The sequence below is a fragment of the Diplodia seriata genome (assembly GCF_021436955.1).
Source record: "Diplodia seriata strain FDS-637 chromosome Unknown scaffold_6, whole genome shotgun sequence".
Lineage (NCBI taxonomy): Eukaryota > Fungi > Ascomycota > Dothideomycetes > Botryosphaeriales > Botryosphaeriaceae > Diplodia > Diplodia seriata.
This window is the reverse complement of record NW_027117313.1, coordinates 1679131-1696094: the sequence shown is the minus strand read 5'-3', so window position 1 is coordinate 1696094 and position 16964 is coordinate 1679131. Positions and strand designations below refer to the sequence as shown.

Below are 16964 nucleotides of genomic sequence, written 5' to 3'. Positions count from 1 at the left end.
CGTCAACATGCCTTCTCCCTCGCCGCACAGCAGTATGCTGAAAGCTATCCCAATGACCATGTGAGCAATGTGTACTACTTGTGCCTGAATCGCCCGGCCTCTGTATCCTGCTGGAGCAGGCAAGGTGGAAGCGTCTGAAACTCCCGACACACGAACAAGTATCGGCGATGACTTGCCACATCGTGTGGAAGAAGTGATGCTGCACCCCATCAGGAAGCCAAGATGATCAGCTGCGTAAATGCCGAAGAATGCCTGTAAATAATATTTTACATGAGTTGCTTTTCCTGGGGACTGTCATACCAGCGACCGCAGTTCGGTACTTGTCGTAGCGTATACAGAAAGCAAGACGGCAGAAAAGCAATTGCCAGTTCATTTGGAAGAGATACGGCTGTCGTCCGAGTTTTATACTTTGTTATATAGAAATGCCACCAAGAGCTTTCAACGGCTTGCCAAGTGACTCGCACACCCACCGTCTCCCGAGCGGTGTAGATCCAACTCTCTCCCTCCCTCTCTTTAAAAGTCCAACCTTGCTCCAAACGCCAGCAACTCTGCAACTGTACCAGTGTAACCACTTCTTCAATTACACTCCGCTTGAGCACTCGTGTGGTCATGGTGCTGAACTGTACGTTCACCAAAACTGCCGCCCTGTCTCTTGCTTGCACTTCCCAAGCACCACGCTTCCGCCCTCCAACGCACACCGTTGTCCCTCCCATGAGCGCACCTATCCCTTCCAGTGCTGCTGATACTCATCAGTACTCCCAAATGCCGCCTCGCAGCACCATTAGTGAAATAATGCACACCGCCGTTTTCTCCTCAGCGAGACCTGTGTTACTCCCACGCGAGCGGCGAGTTCATTCGAAATGGGTTGGCGGCTACCGACGCCCCGGCCAGTGTGACACTTTTCCCATAATGTTGCAACAACGGTGGTTCGCTTTTGCAAGCGCGAATCCTGCCTTCTCGCGATGCAAGCTCTACGCCACGCTCCATCAGTGGAAGAGGAGCGCCTCTCTCTCGCTTTTAAGCAATGCGATGGCGTTGGTAGTGAGCAGCGCGTGACTTTGCGTTGCCGCTACTGACATGTAGTCATGCGCACTCGTGTTCGAAATGCTTCGTACTCGTTGAGCCTCGAGGAAGTCATCAAACGAACACAACGTCAAATGGCGAGAGGGAGAGGGAGAGGGAGAGAGGACACGGCCAGTGACCATGCCCGACCCCCCTAAAAACCGCCGACCAAGAACCAAAGACGACATAGAGAAAAACGCAAGTGGAAATTACTCGCTACCTAAGCCAATCCGGCCAACCTTCTTCCGGGCATCCACTTCCAATTTCGCACCACCCTTTTCCTTCCACCCAGTACTCCATCCAAGCCCCACACCTCCCTGCCAACCACCAACCAACCAACCAACCAACCAACCTACGAAAACACAACCCCCTCCGGATGATCAGCAAAAAACTGAAACAACGCCTCGCTGCTCCACGCGCCCCTCAACAAGGCGCTGACGCACCCGGCCCGCAACGCCGCCAGGATGACGACCCGCAACCCGGCCTGGATGTTGTCCCTCCCCTGCTCCTCCCTGAAGAAGCGCATCGTCGAGCCCGTCGGGGGATACAGCCCCTCCAGATCCACGTGGAACGACTGCTGCACTCCGAACGCGCCGGGAACGAGGACGGTCGACTCGTGACGGGAAAAGGTGATGACCATGCCGGGAAGCAGCGCGGTCTGGGCTGTTGCAGCGGCGCCGGCTGTCGTGGTGGACGACGAAGAGCGAGGAGTGGCGGCGGTGGTGGTTGCTGCTAGCGAGAGGTGCTTGCAGCTCTGCATGACGAGGTTGCGGAAATCCGGGTCGGTGATGAAGAGCACGCTGACGAGCTCGCCGATAATTCTTTCTGCCTGGGATGTGCGGGTCGATTTCGTAAAGACTTCGTAGGCTTTGAACAGAGCGTCCGTACCCCCACGGTCGAGGTCCTGGCGGTTTCTGGCGCGAATTGCTGGGTCCAGGACCTTGGAGAGTTCCCCGCGGTTCTGCTCGGTTTTTGCGATGGAGTGTAGATTCATGCGCGTGTGCTCTAGGAGATCGTGGAGATCACTGGCGGCGGTGGTGAAGAAACGCCAGAGGCGAGGGGTGCGGTCTCGACCGAAGAGGTAACCTTCAGGATGCCATGGAAGCTCAAGGAGACGCAGGGCGAGAAGCTGGGCATCCTTGCACTGCAATTTCCAGATAGTATCATCTGTGGCTGAAGGACTGGTGTAAGGTAATATGACCCATGGGATAGGGGATGGAGGATTGTGGAGGTCGAGCGGGACTTCTTCGAGACCATGGAGAGTTTGATTACTGCCACCAAACCGATTAAGGATATCGAGAGGGGGGCCACCGATGTTGTTAATCTGAACGAGTCGACAATAGCGTATTCTGGGTTGTGAATTCGAACTGTTACGATGCTCAGAGTCGACCAGAGTCTGACGAGAGATTGATGCCATTGCAATGTGGCCATCGGCGTTAGGTTGCACTACAAGGCCATTTCCTCCTGGAGATGGCCAGGTCTTCGGTGGCTCGGGGTCGACTATGCTGTAGATATTTCCTTCCCCAGCCGGGATGGCACCGAGCGCGAGCCAGAAAAGGCTTCTGAGTGACAAGGTATCAGGCTCGATGGATTCCAAGTACTGACGGTCGTGAGCGATAAATCTATAAGCGAGACTGGGGCCGTCGTGGCATCGGACGATGGTGCCGGTAATACCACGAAGCGGACCCGGTGTCTGACCAACAGGTTGCATGACTGGAGGTCCGCCCAGGGTATTGTGATGTCCTGGAGAAGCTGCGGCACGCAATCGAGCGGATCCCGTTACTATGCTGTCTTCACTACGATCCCCATACCTCCCAGCCAAACCGAAAGTCAAGATCCAGAGGCGGTGCACAGGCAGGAAGGTTTGGTTCTTTTCGATGCGTAATGCATCACCCTTCTCGATGGTAAGTTGGGGGTAGGCTTCCAACAACTTGCCAAGTCTAACCCATGAAGTAGGTGACTGACACTTCAAGGCGGGGGAGTCGATCTTAAGTTGCAGTGGAGAGTCACCGTGATAGACTGGCTCATGCCTTGGACTCTCGTCTTTGATCGTGAAGACCTTTCGAAGCTTGCTCCATATCGAGGACGCCTTTGAGTGGCGGTCAGCGAGCGGATCGGGGTTCTCGACGCCGGTGAAATTCGGTTCGTAGGCCAGGATGGGTGCATTGACTCGACGGAGGACTCTGAAAGATTCGCTCAACCCGAGGCCCTGGCCGATGTATCCAGAGCTGTCGCGGACGGAGCGCAGAGCCTGGTGCCGCTCTGTCTTGGATGCTTTGTAAATGAGTAGAGGTCCGCCTACAACAACAACAGCCACGGCTACAACGGCAACGGCAACCCAGATGCCGACCGAGGTCGCGATGTCGGAACGGCCACTCATGTTCATAGCATAGCAGAAAGGGCCAGGGATACAGAGTGGGAAAGGGAAGAGCTTTGGTTTCGATTTGAAGCAATGGGCGAGGCTGAGGTTCAATCAGACGAGGTGTCGCATGCTGATCTGTAATGCTGCGGCTTGCATATGCGGGACCCTGGTCTGCTGTGGCCGGCGGCACGGCCCCGTAGCCTCGCGTGTGCATATTTTGGGCGCTTACTTCGTGGCACCACAAAACAAGGCCAATGAATAAGAAGATTGGTGACTTGCGAAGAGCCTCAGCTCAGCCAAAAGCGTCATCCCCTCAACGCGAGGCTGCACCTTGCCTAGAAAGCAAAAGTTGTGGCTTCTTTGCAGCTCCCAAGGGCAGGAGCGGAAAGGAAGGCCAATCCAGATCACACTTCAGCTGGCGAGATGGGTTTGCCGCATAACAGATGGATCGACGACGCGTGGTCGCGAGTGCACACAGGTATGCCCAGAGGCGAGAGGCGGTAAGTGCGCCTCGAGGCTGTACGCTCAGCTGGCGCTTACAGGCTCCGGGCGCGACGAGAAGATAATCTTGTGGCGGACTATGTCCACAACCTCCAGCTCTTCCTGTCCGTTTTCCACACTCGTACCAGGCTTCCGGCGAATGACAGCCACCGGCTTAGGGAGCTCCTTGACCTCGCCTGTCATCCGCTGGTGCTTCCCAATATACATATGGACGCGCTTCATCCAGGCCTTGTTTTGGGGTGCATCGGCGGGCGAGTAGTGTGGAAAGACGAGTTTGCCAACGGGCATGTGAGTGTTGGTCGACGAGAAGGCATCGGGGTCAGGCTGTGCGGTGGACGAGTGAATGGTGCCTTGGATTTCGAGCATGGCTAGGCCGGAAGGCGTCTGCAAGAGCTGAGGCAGCAGGTTTTCGACGCCGAGTGCAGTGGCCGCCGCCGCTGCCTCTGAGGGAGGGTGGAGCGGAACGCTGGGCATTATGGCGAAGTACAGGTTGAGTGCGGCGCTGAGTCGCGGGTTTGGTGGTGGAGGAAAAGTGCTCGGGTTGACGCGCGCGACGCGACAAGTGAAAGCGAGACACGAGAGGGCCGGGGATCCCGCGACTTCCACTCATGCGCCCCACCATTCCTCTTCCACCATGGTTGATTTCGACCCGATGTTATCTTACACCCCTGAAGAGCTCGACGGCCCTGGAAGTACTCCTATCAAAAGCGCGCATTTTTTTTTTAACTCGAGATCAGGCCCAACATGCGGCGGCCTCTTGCTAAATCTCCACACGCGAGTCATCGGCCGCCTATGAAGACGATTGTCCGCCATGGCTAAGGGTTCACTCGTGCGCCAGCTGATTGGTCGAGCCTGTCTTACTTTGTACGCGTCTTCGCACTCGCAGCTCGTACTCAATATTATTAAGAGGTTTAGTCTGCACCCTTACTCGATTCAGTATCCATGCGTCCACGCCTTGCACTGCTTATTTGCTTTTAGCGGCAATAACCCCCGTATCGCCCAGCCTCAGACTTCAATTAAACACGTTAGACCCTGCTGCGACACCACTTGCGAGTCATTAGGCGCCTGTTCCCATACAAATGCCTCTCCTCTCCTCCATCCCTATGCTTTGCCTCCAAGAAACGAACATCTCACCTGATTCACCATGTCAATCTCAAAGTCAGCCGTCTTTCCTAGCTACGACCCTAAGGTTCATGAGGGTCTTCAACTTGCTTCAATCTACGACCCAAAGATATCCGAGGCTCTCCAGCCGGTCGCACAAGAGCCCAAGTATTCGACCGAAAACAACTGGCACGAAGCTCCCCAAGTCTATCTTCATGAGGAACCGAAGTATCTTGCCGAAGATAGCAACCCACATGGCATGAGCCCGACATCGCCGTACACTCCGACAACTCCGGCCCCGACTTATCGGACATACCCGATCAACCGAATGAGCGACGACGGCATTTCATTGACCAGAGCGCCGACCGTAGATCTCTCAACTATCGATCTTGAAAAGAACAAATCAAAGAAGGCAGCGCGAAAGAAGATTTGCGGATGCACGCGAACCGTTTTTTGGCTTTCCCTTGCATTGGGTTTTGCCATTGCCGTGGCTGCTTCCCTTGCCGGCGGCCTCCTTCCAGTAAACCACAAGAAGGATTGACCAACCAGGCACATGGTCGATTTCACTGGTACGTGGAGCTTGTTGCTACATGACACTTTACGAACACTCTCTGACATGGTGACAATGCAGTTTTTGAAGAGACAACTCTCACCTTGATGAGTGAAAAGATCACCAAGCCTTTAGAACACATGTCAGACTTGAGTCTGTTCGGACACCCGTTGCAACATAGCGGCGCAGACGATTCGACGCCTTCTTCCGCCGGAACGTCCAACGGGTTCCCCAACATTGTTCCACGATGGATGCATCTCATTGGATTCCTGACCTCCGGGTGGGCTATTGGTTTCGTTTGGCGAGTTACCTTGGCATTGGTATTCCTTCAACCAAGCCCAACCACTCAGCTGGCCTTGGAGCCGACCCTGCATGCTGTGCTACAATCGGTCATCGGAGAGCCAAGGCGCCGTCAACGGGCCAAGTGACGTCCAGCGCGAAACCTAACCAGTCGGCTGGTTCCCTCTTCTGCGCTGGTGCTTCAAAGGATCACTTGCAGCTGTGGGTCGAACATCCAATCACCCTGGACACTGCCAGCAGGTTTTCGAATTCGGCTACCTCACAGACCGTGGTCTCGATCTGGATCTGATCATTTGGCCCCCAATTCCAGGCATCAAGGATTCAGCCCCAGAACTTGAGCTTTGTCAGTCGCTCTCCGGGGCTTCGCTACGGGATATCGATTCAACCTATGCACTTCCATGCTGAGAATGGCACTCGCCGTGACTGCGCCTTCGCCACGTATTTATTCAACTCTTCCTAATGAGAAGGAGTAGCAGCTGGCGACAGCGGGCGATCTTGCGGGGATGTTTGTGGAACAATAGAGCTCGTAAATGCGGCACAACGTCAAGGTCGAAATACTTCTGGGTCGTTTTTTGGTTAGTGCAGTGCGACGCCTTGTTGTATGCTTAATTTAGTTTCGCTGCAGCAGCGACCATTTGTTCTCTCTTAACACGGTCAGTCACCACGTTGGTTCTCTGTCGACATTCAAAACATTCCGCGCCATCAAGTTTGAGAAATGGACAATAATCGAGATCACTCTACTCCTCATGTGCCAGTCACAGCAGAAGACAAGCCAAGCGACCCCGCCATCATTGCCAGAAACAATGAGAACCGTGCCATTGACGCTCCTGAGCTCTACGTCGAGGAGCCCAAATACCCCGTCGCCCATGCCTGGTCCACCACCGCCCCCGAGACGGTCACATCGGACGACAAAGAAGTCTCCTCTGTCCAACGACCTTTTTCCACAAAACACCGCAAACGCATTCTCGGCTGTGCCTCTACCCATATTGCCCTCATCACCCTGCTCGCATTCCTCCTCATCGGTGCCGCAATTGGCGGCGGTGTAGGCGGACATCTCGCAGCGAGAAACAAACCCACCGCAACCATCACCGCTACCGTAACAGCGAGACCGTAAGCACCTCTTCTTTCCATCATTTCCCCTCTCTCTCTCTCACCCACCAAGCCCTCGCCCACGCTAAACCAACCGCCCAACCCACAGCAACCCCACCACCGCCACCACCGCCTCCAACACCCCCTCCAACACCACCGCAACCGCAACCCCCACCACCCCCTCCTCCCCCTTCCACTTCACCCTCTACGCCTCGCCCTCCTTCGTCGGCGCCGCCCAAAACGTCACGGCCGCCGCCAACGTCACGCTTCCGTGGCGCGCGCACAGCTACGTCTGGGACCAGCAGGGCAGCGGCTGCTGCGCGCTGTTCTGCCGCGAGGGCCGGGACGTCGGCTACCGGTGCGACGAGGTGACGTACCAGGACGACGTCAGCGGCGGGGGCGTCGATGGGGTGGCGGTGCAATGTGGCAATGGGGAGGGGGAGGGGGGAGAGGAGGCGCCGCCGGGGGCGTGGTGTGGAGGGGGGCAGTGAGCTGGGGGGGGTATGGGGTGGAAGGTTTGTTGGGGTTTTCCTGCTCTGTCTGGTAGACGGTACGTGAGGGTTTGATGTTGGGACTTGGGATTGTTTTTGCGAGTGCTACTGTTTGGGTTTTCTATTTTTTTTTTGTCTGTCTCTTCATGTTATCTCATTCCCCCAAAATAAAAGGCATGCTTCAACCGCTCTGGCTCCGTTCCATTCTTGCCGCATTGCCTCTCGCCTGCCACGCTCCGACTCTTCAGCGAAATTTCCTCCACCCAGCCATTTCTTAGACTCCCAAACCACCACTTTCCAGATATGACGGCACGTCCGCATTATGTACATGCGCCAGCGGTACCGAATGATACGGCAACCGATACGCCGCCCGGCCAAACGGCGACACCAACGTCCCGTACGCCTTCCTCGCCCCTCCTCCCTCAAGGTCATCCTCCTTCAAAAGCACCAAGTTGTCGTCCGCCGTCAGCAGCCAAGTCGGACTCTGCCCCCAACGGGTGGGTCCATCGGCATCTTTGCGCTCTCTCGCGCTAGTGCCCCTCGATTTTCGTCATGCTCTCTGGCTCCTCCCACGTTAATTCATCCGACGACGACAGCGTCGTCCGTCCGTTGCGTCGTCGTCTTCCTCGCGCGTTGCGCAACGCTTCCGCATCAACGACCAGGGGTCGTCGAGCTCCAATTCTCGCTCCGTGGCGTTTACACAGGAAACCGGTGTGGTGGGCTGAGGGACCGCGTGGGCCGAGTAGGACGGAGAAGGATGCCAATGGCGCGGCGACGGAGAGGGGGAGAACGACGAGGCCGGAGAGAGGCAGGGCGGTGAAGCGGAGGGGGAGGGTGAGCGGAGGAAGCGCGGAAATACCGGTGAGATTGGTTGCGGGTGGTGAAGTGGCAGCGGCGCCGGCAGCGGCGGCGAGACAATGGCGATGGCGAGGTTGGCGTTGGGTCGCGTCCGCTGTCGGGTGACGTCATGGTGGTGGTCATGGTTGTGATGGAGTGGAACCCCGTCACCCGAGTCTGTAGCGCGGTGAGGCGGATACGCTGCTGCTGGTGGAATGCCGGATGAGAACGAGGTGTAGCCGTGTCCCTGTGCGTACGTCGGATGCTGGAGAGTAGGGTGGCATCCTTCTACACCGGTGCCAGGCCATGTTGACTGTACTGTCTCCAGATAGTTGTACGGGGCTGGATTATCCGACATTTGTTGGTAGTATCCTTGAGCGAAACAATTCGGTGGTGTCATGGGAGCATCTGTCATGGGAGCATCTGTCATGGAAGCATCTGTCATGGGAGCATCTTGAGCCGCGTTTTGGACGTGCTGTTCAGACTTGTATAGCTCCGCAAGGTGGTCTTGTAGGGGTTCTTGGAGGAAGTAAGAGAATGGCGAAAGGCCACTGCAATTTTGCTGAGTTTGTTGGCGAGCTGACAGTTGCGTCTCCTGGTGGTCGGGGAAAACATGGTCGATGACATGGAATCGATCAGGTGAGAAGTTCCATGTTGGTGAAGCCGGATCATCATCTGCAGTCGATAGCATCATTGCACTAAGATGATCTTGGATTCCATCCATGGTTGCTGAAGAGCTGAGGCCGAGCTGACTGCGGTGGTAGCGATGCTTAAGAAGCTGAAATTGATGGTCTTGTAGCGGGCGTAGAGGGCTTGTGGTGCTGGCTCAAGTTTGTGGGGAGTTAAGAGGAAGAGAAGAAACTTTGAAAGAGGCGGGGGATGGAGGTATTTATACCTTGCTAAGCGAGGTGAAAAGAGATGTGAATAGCGATGTGAATAGCGTAGGTGAGAAAGTGAAGTTGACATTTTTCCACTATTCACCCCCAACTAAGTGCTCCCTCAGTAGCTCACCTTCGTAACCAGTTCACCATAGGAAACTCCACCGGTCTCACCTCGCCGCAGCAAAAGCCTTTCTCCGGCGGTTTCCCCAAGCCCATTCACTCCCGCAGCCCTACCATCTTTTCACTAATCTCCCAAAGCTGCCTTTCTGTCTCTTCATCTCCTTTCGCCCACGGCGCATAAGTAATATCAAATACCTTCCACGTGCCAGTCACCTCATCTATCTGCGCTGGTTCCGCCTCCCCAACATTCTCACAGTACAAGCCGCCCTTTCCCTCCAGCGCAGTTGCCGTCGCGCACCATACCGTCGTCGCGGCGCCCTGTTCCGGACTCTTGAAAATTTTGCGATACTTTTCATATTCCTTAATCTCCTCCTCGCTGAGATTCTTGAATATGCCGGTGAAGATCCCACCCGGATTGACACTGAGCGCATGAACCGGGCGATCGCTGGTGCTGTACAGCGCGTCCAAACGGTTTGCGTGCAGGATGTTCGCCGTCTTCGTCGCGCCGTACGCCTTCCGCGGATTGTAGCCGCGGCGCGCCCATGACAGGTCAGACAGGTCAATCTGGCCGTCGCAGTGGACCTTGTGGCCGGCGGACGAGAGGTTGACGACACGGCTGGCGAACGCGGAAGTCGACCCCGCGACGAGTGCGGGCAGGAGCAGCGCGGTCAGCAGAAAGTGGCCGAGATGGTTCGTGGCGAACTGGATCTCGTGGCCGTCGGGAGTGAGGGTGTAGGGGTTGCCCATGATGCCGGCGTTGTTGATGAGGATGTTGAGGGTGTCGGATTGCGCGAGGAAGGCGGCGGCGGCGGCGCGTACGGAGTCGAACGAGTCGAGGGAGAGCTCGATTAGATGGATAGGGCTGCTGCTGGGTGAGGTGGAGAGGATAGAGGCGCGCGCGGCTTCCCCTTTGGCGAGCGCGCGCACGCCCAGGTAGAGGGTTGCGCCTGTGGCGTGCAAGGCGCGCGCCGTTTCGAGACCAAGGCCTTGGTTGGCACCTGTGATGAAGATGCGTTTGTTGGTCCACTTGCCAACGAGGTCTTCGTCTTTGATAACTTGCAGAGCTGTCGGTCTCTGATCTCCGGGCCCGTCGGGGGTTGTATGAAGGTGCGCGTAAGGAGTGATGCGTTCAGACATGGTTGAGATTTTTAAGTCAGGATGACAGAGGTGTAGTGAGCTTTCAATTGTGAAAGGGGAATCAAGCAATGCTGATGTGAATCTCGTCCCTGGTACGGGTTGGTAGATGAAATTTATACATCAGGATGAGCGTAAGACCCGTGGTACGAGCAGACGGAGTTAAGCCGTGGCCATGGATTTAAGGCTATACAGCCAGCGTGTTCTAAATCCTTTCGTCCGTTCGAGCATACAGTAAGACCCATTTTCCGTTTCTGGTGAACCTTGCGCTGGCTGAGAGGTGCGGATATAGGACGGATGACGGACGAATGGCGGGCGAATAAGCTAGGCGAAGCGTAGCTGGTGACGACGGCCATCGTGCGCTTGAGCCTCGAGGCAGTTGTAGGTCGAGCAAAGGACGGACGGCGTTTGGGCTTATAACTACAGCAGGTCAGCGATAAGAAGGTTGCGTCGAGACGTAGAGTGGGTCCCATCGTCTCTGGGTCACCGCGTGGGTCGGCTTTGGGTCGCCTCTGAGTCGCCGTCTGGTCAGCCGGAGGTAGATGCGACGGCGGCACCTCTGATTTGACGATGGAAGACAATGCAGTTGAGCTGCTTAGCTGGCGGTACGACTGCGTAGGTGTCGAGCTGGCGGAGACGACAGTTGGTTTGCGAGGCGCGCCGACGCGAATTTACTTTCGTCACCCGCTGTGCCAGCGGAATGCAGACAACGAGACAGCAATGCCATCCTGAGCGCCAGTCGTGAAACAGTCGATGTGCATCTCTTCCTCAAGATCCTGCGCCAGGCAGGAAACTCAACGAAAAGTGTCGCGTCAGCCCGAAACAGTGCGATACGGGCGACACTGTGGGAGATGACATGAGCAAGCTCAGCGGCCACCACCCCAGATCCAAAAACAAGATTAATCTTGATGTCTCCGTAGAGACGTTTCAGAGATTAAACTGAAAAGAACAGATACTACACTTGATCTAAGCCGGAGGCGAAGAGAGCTGAAGCGCAGAAATAGGCGGGGGGTCGCTGTTTATTTATACGTCCGCCGGCCTGACCTCGGAGTCCGCCGGCCTGACATCGGACGGAAGCCTGGAAGGAGGGCCGGGGAAGAGATGGAAGGAGGGACTGGGTGCGGCCAATGGGTGGCAGGCGCTAGTCGACGGGCGCTACTGGGCAGTCGACTAGCGCGGGAAAAGACACGGCCGCGCCTGCCTTGTCCACGCTCAGCAGGTGACAGCACCCAGCGGTGCAGCACCCAGCGGTGACAGAAGAGTGGAGCCCCACCCGCATCTGCCTCATCGAGATATTGCATCATAGTACAGCTCCTTCTATCGCGCAGCCGATGGCAAGCGTGGATCTGTTTTTTGCTCATGCCATGGGTAGTTGAAGCTATCGTCCGGACGAGAATGTCGAATTAAAAATTCTACATACACGTCCGGACGATAGCTTTAACTACCTACGTGTTTTTTCTTTCTCTAAGAACGAGCTAAGGTATAGTTACGCCATGTTCTGCTATTCTTCGCGCTAGCCATCGGCTGCGAGAGGGAGCTGTATCGACGGCGAGGGGTTCCATGCTGTTGCGGATGGCGAGATCGACACTTCCTCTTGAGTGACGCGGGGCAGTCGCCGGGTATGTCGTCAAGCGAGTCGGCCAGGCTCGGGACACAGCGACGCCAACTCCGGACACTCTTCCATCGAACCCTGGCAGAGCCGCAAATTCCTTTCACGTGCGGCGGTCATACAGTATCGGCACGAGCTAACGGCCCCGGAAAAGAGTCACGACAGCATTGGCGAGTGGCACGGCGCTGCGTTGGCTGCATCAAGCACATGCGCAGCGTAAGCGCCAATACGAGCGAAGCGGCAGGCACAGCACCCGCGCCCGTCAACAGGGCATCGACGAGGCCAGACACGCACATCTCTGCTGCTTTCATCAAACCTTTCCATCGACACGCTTCAGCAATCTCCCCAGATGCCGTCCTGCTGCAGGAAGGGACCTGGATCCTGTCACCGTCCACGGCTGCCTGGAATTTCAGTCGGCTGATCACGACGATGGCGTAACCATGCATGTCACCGCTGGACACGCCGCTTCTGGCCCTGCTGCTGCTGTTGCGCTCTGCTGTGTGCGTAGACCGGCATGCCGAAGCCCGACGATTGGGTGCTCTACGTTTCCGATCCTGCGCCCTTTGCAGCCTCGGGGCCAAGCAAAGGGCAACGCAGGGCTGAAAGGACGAAATGCCTGGCCGCGATGTATTCGCAGCGGAAGGGCGACACCTGGCGCCGGATAGATTCGGGTACCTGTCTAGAGATCAGCCGCTCCGGTACATGGCCTTACACAGCAGAGCCGCAACACTCACCGGAATTTGCTTATTCTATCCATAGGTCGGTGAAGGAATGGCAGATGATCCTTGGTGCCGTTTCACCTCCTTCTCCCTGCATTGCAGATTCCGAATCTTCCCTACCCGGTATCTTTACTCCTCCAATCGCCGACAATCACCGAGCGATCCCTCGTGTCAATCTCGACGCGGATCATGGGGATGTTATGAGGATCAACAACACGCAGGCAGCACTACACTTGGCTGGCCACAGTAGTCCTTGCACGGGTGAACGAATGGCTAGATCCAGACAACTCAGTTGCCAAAGGGCACCTGTGTAGCAGTCATGCTTCAGCTCGCTCTGCCAAACCCTTGAAAGATACGCCAGGCTATCGGAACCTCAGACCCTTGGACAGCGTTGGTAAGCGGTGGCCGGGATATTCGCGGATGAAACCCAATGCCTTCTTCCAGCCACAACTCCATGCACAATCATTTCGTCTGGTGACCGCATTTGACAGCTCGAATACGTGTCAATCGAGCAAACGGCGGTCTAAGTCTATCATGTCAGGATCGATTGTGTCCTTCGTGCGTTGTCTGTCTATTCGCCAGCTTCCTCATCAGCTCCAGTTGTCCCGCCGCCCGATCGTCCACAACTGCAGAGGGACGTATTGGTAATATCTGCGTCCTCCGCTTATGTTTTAAGACGCGCGCCTCTGGATATACTGTCTGCCTTTTGAACCCAACCCCACCGACTACTACTCCAGCTTTACAACCAACGGTTAGCCGACTTGATCATCCCAGACTTGTAATCTCTCGCCATGTCTTACAACGATAAAACCCGCAGCAGCGCGCAAAAGGTAAGAGTACAATTGAAGTTGGCCGGGTAATTCCTTTGAATGGTAGCTAAGCGTTGAGCAGTCAAACTCCCACTCCAATCCGCCGAGGCAGTCTGGAACTCAGCATTCCAGCAGCCAACAGGCTTCATCGAAAACAAGCAACACAACGCCTGGTGACGTCTCCGGAAACAAAGGATCGTACAGTCTTCAAAGGTGGTGGGACGAGCCGCCGAAAGATGAACCGTATTTCCCTGGACAGCGTTCGCATCCTGACGGCCAATGAAGTCCGTCGTACATACGTACTTGGAACCAACAACACATAAGCATATCCATGAAACGGGTGTTCATTGGAGGGTGATCATGACCTTCAGGAATTGTCTGATTTGTCCACGCCGGCCCGATCCGCAGCTAGCCTAGCGGATGGTTTCTCAAAGAGCGGAACGGTCAGAGCGGCAGGAACAGATGACAGCGGGGCGAGCCGGATCGACGGTTTTGACCTGCTCTCACATCCAGGGCTGCTATATATTGAGCCGGGCCATGGTTGCGGAGCCAGTTCAATTGAAGACAATCTGCTCATTGATCTTTCTTGTGGATATACTTACGGGATCACAAGGATCTTGGCAGCTGCGCCGCCAACAATCTTCCAGCATTAATGACTTGAGCGGTCTGGGAACAGGTCTGCGGTGTCCGAAGTAGCACCCACTGTAACTACTCTGCAGGCTCAGAATCAGGGGCCGCGGGACTTCAAGGCCGACAGAACTTAAGTGACATTCCAGGACGATGACGCGGCGAGGCAGCGGCTAACGAAGAAGGCGGAGAGGGACTGACGAAGACTGCCTTGGCCTTCCACGGTTGTCGCCACCAGCCCAAACCCCTTGCGTTTGCGTGGCGCTCTTGGGCTAATAAATTACCTTGTGTCGATCGAGCGGGGTAGTCGCACGAGCTGAACGCTGAACACAACAGAGCCAGCCCTTCCTGGATTTTTAACAACACGAGGTAAGGAAGCACGGACCGCCAATCGAATGACGTTCTCTCTGTAGCACAACGGTGTCTTTTGATGGGAAAAGTGCCCAAGAAGCCGTGAAGTACGCTCACGACTGACTTTGGCAACACCTCGTTTTGGTTAACTCGTCCCACCACAACGCCAACAACCCACATAATCTCATGCACATTGATTGCTTCAGCATAAGCGAGCCAATGACAGCGCGCTTACGCAGCCTCAGGGCGGCAATGAGCTCACATGCTTCCCACGAAGGTGTAATGTCTCGACCGATGGGGAGCTGAGCGTCACCCGGTTGCTGTTTCTATTCATAGCATGAGTGAGGGGCCAAAGGAAAAGTTGATGTATAACAGGAGCCGGCTCCCGAGCTTCAGCATTCATAGCATCCCGTTGCCGACCGATACCCCCAAGCCGAGCCGCGCGCCATATCAATTCTTCTTACCGACCGGTTTACGGGCCTGTGCATCCGGCCAGGATGCAGAAAGAACAGTGAGGCGACACCCGCGGATGCCGAATGCGCGCTCACTGAACGATAGATCAAATGCCGCCTTCGGTGCTGGCGGACTTGCACTACGCCGTCCATTTGCCAAAACCAACTTGATTCACCAGGCCAGCTGATGCTCCACTGCAGTCCTTCGTCACCCGCATCGCATGTCACACCGGCTGCACCTGACCATGCCTCTTCCCAAGGCACACTTGGGGCCAGCCCCCTGCTGAGCCCCAGGCAGCACCCTACCGTCAACCCCCACGAGGCGGTGCAGAGTCGCCACATCACCACCCGGGAAATAAGGCAACTGCATCAGCCTCATCGGAAAACAAGTTTCAGGTGTGGTTCATATACTCGCACCATGTTCGAGGGACGGTTCTCGGTTCTTCCGATCATCTCCATCTAGGCTGCTGGGACTCCCGCCTCGTCTTTTGATTGGGTCGTCGCCAGCCGTGCCGTCGTCCTGAAGGACTACAGACCATGACCGAAGGGCGGCGAGCGCCTTAACCATCTTCCGTGGGTTCCGTCCCGGCAGCATCGCCCTTCACTTGGCACTCGTCCACGCCGTCCCGCCGCCGTCCCGCCGCCGCCGCCCTACCCATCGTTGAGGGACTTAAGCGGTACACCGACATCGATGACCTGAAGAACTAGACGCTCATATACCATAAACCCGACACTCGTTTACTGCCCATCTGGATCCTCTCGCTTTTCACAAGGTACCAGCCCGCTGTACAACTCGTCTGCGACCGCTCCCACTCTAATACAGTATGCATCAAAAGGTCACCCCCACGCTGTTCTCCGTGCAGTAGGTATGAGCCATCCCGTATCTTGGCTCCGACTAATGGTCTGGGCTGACCATAGCCTTAGTCTTGTCGATCGGAGTCGTAACTGCGCTTGCGATTGCACGACCATCGAGCACAAGCACTCGCTCATCCGTATTTGCTCGAAGGAAACCCGAAGTCAAAACAGCTCACCGACGGGTACTCAACCTCCGTTAGCCGACTCTTTCACCGGGCAAACAACAGCCACATTAGGGAGCCACTCACAGCACACCACGTCTTCGCCCTGCCCTCAGTCGATTTGTTCTTCGCCGACCTCGGCCTTCCCGGACGAGAAGATCAGCTGCACGTCCTGGGATTCCGCAACTGAAAGCACTCCAAGCCCAGGCAGCTTCTCATCTCATTCCCCTCTATCGCCACGCTCCCCTATCAAGGAACATTTTGTTCAACCACGGGTGCCATCTCCTCACGACAACTGTGCCCAAACTAACTCGACACCACTCCGCCGACGCTGTCGCCGCCTTCTCGGGAGACTTAAACTGAAGATACGTCCTGACTTTCGCAACCTGCCGATCTTCCCAGACCGTCAAAGTCACGTTCCGGTAGAGATGAATAGTCAGGAGTCTGTCCGGCATGAACTACCCACTCAGTACAACTGTCCCGAACTCTACCCCGGCCACACAATCGAACCACCCACGTCGCAATCCTATGGATGTGTATCCGCACTGGCAGAGCTTGCTGGTGTCGGCGCTTCCCTTGAGTTGCCGACCGACCAAGATGCTGGTCAGCCCAGTATGTTTCACGACGCTGTCAGCCCTAGCACAATGGAAGCGTCAAACCATCTCAACAATTTCCTCCTTGGTGGCGCAAATGATTTCTCTAACTACGAGCTCTTTCTGTCGCCCACTCCGTATCGCGCACTCACTCTTCCCGAAGCTCAGTTTCAGTCTGAGAGAAACCTCGCACCCCCGGCGCAGCCCCCGAGCCTCTCTCATATGAATACTGTCTCTCAATCCTATCGCTCTCCTCTACAGAACGGTCGGCCAAGGAGTCCAGGCCATCCTACGCTCACTTTGCAGACCAACGACATTCAAACGAACATCTCGTCTTCCAGACGACCATCCTGGCAGAGC

At 56.0% G+C, this 16964-nt stretch overlaps 3 protein-coding genes across 3 annotated transcripts; all 3 read right to left on the bottom strand.

Moving 5' to 3' along the window:
* Positions 1 to 1414: 1414 nt before the first annotated feature.
* SLS55_006415 (uncharacterized protein) lies at positions 1415 to 3448 on the bottom strand (the record flags this gene model as incomplete). The annotated part of the gene is made up of 1 exon (XM_066777845.1): positions 1415 to 3448. The coding sequence occupies one exon, from the start codon at positions 3446 to 3448 to the stop codon at positions 1415 to 1417; it is 2034 nt and encodes a 677-aa protein (XP_066631940.1).
* Positions 3449 to 3949: 501 nt separating this feature from the next.
* On the bottom strand, positions 3950 to 4399 carry SLS55_006414 (uncharacterized protein; the record flags this gene model as incomplete). Its single annotated transcript, XM_066777844.1, has 2 exons — positions 3950 to 4366; positions 4391 to 4399. 2 exons carry the CDS (start codon positions 4397 to 4399, stop codon positions 3950 to 3952), a joined length of 426 nt encoding a protein of 141 aa, XP_066631939.1.
* A 4991-nt stretch (positions 4400 to 9390) lies between these two features.
* On the bottom strand, positions 9391 to 10431 carry SLS55_006413 (uncharacterized protein; the record flags this gene model as incomplete). The annotated part of the gene is made up of 1 exon (XM_066777843.1): positions 9391 to 10431. The coding sequence occupies one exon, from the start codon at positions 10429 to 10431 to the stop codon at positions 9391 to 9393; it is 1041 nt and encodes a 346-aa protein (XP_066631938.1).
* Between the last annotated feature and the right edge of the window lie 6533 nt (positions 10432 to 16964).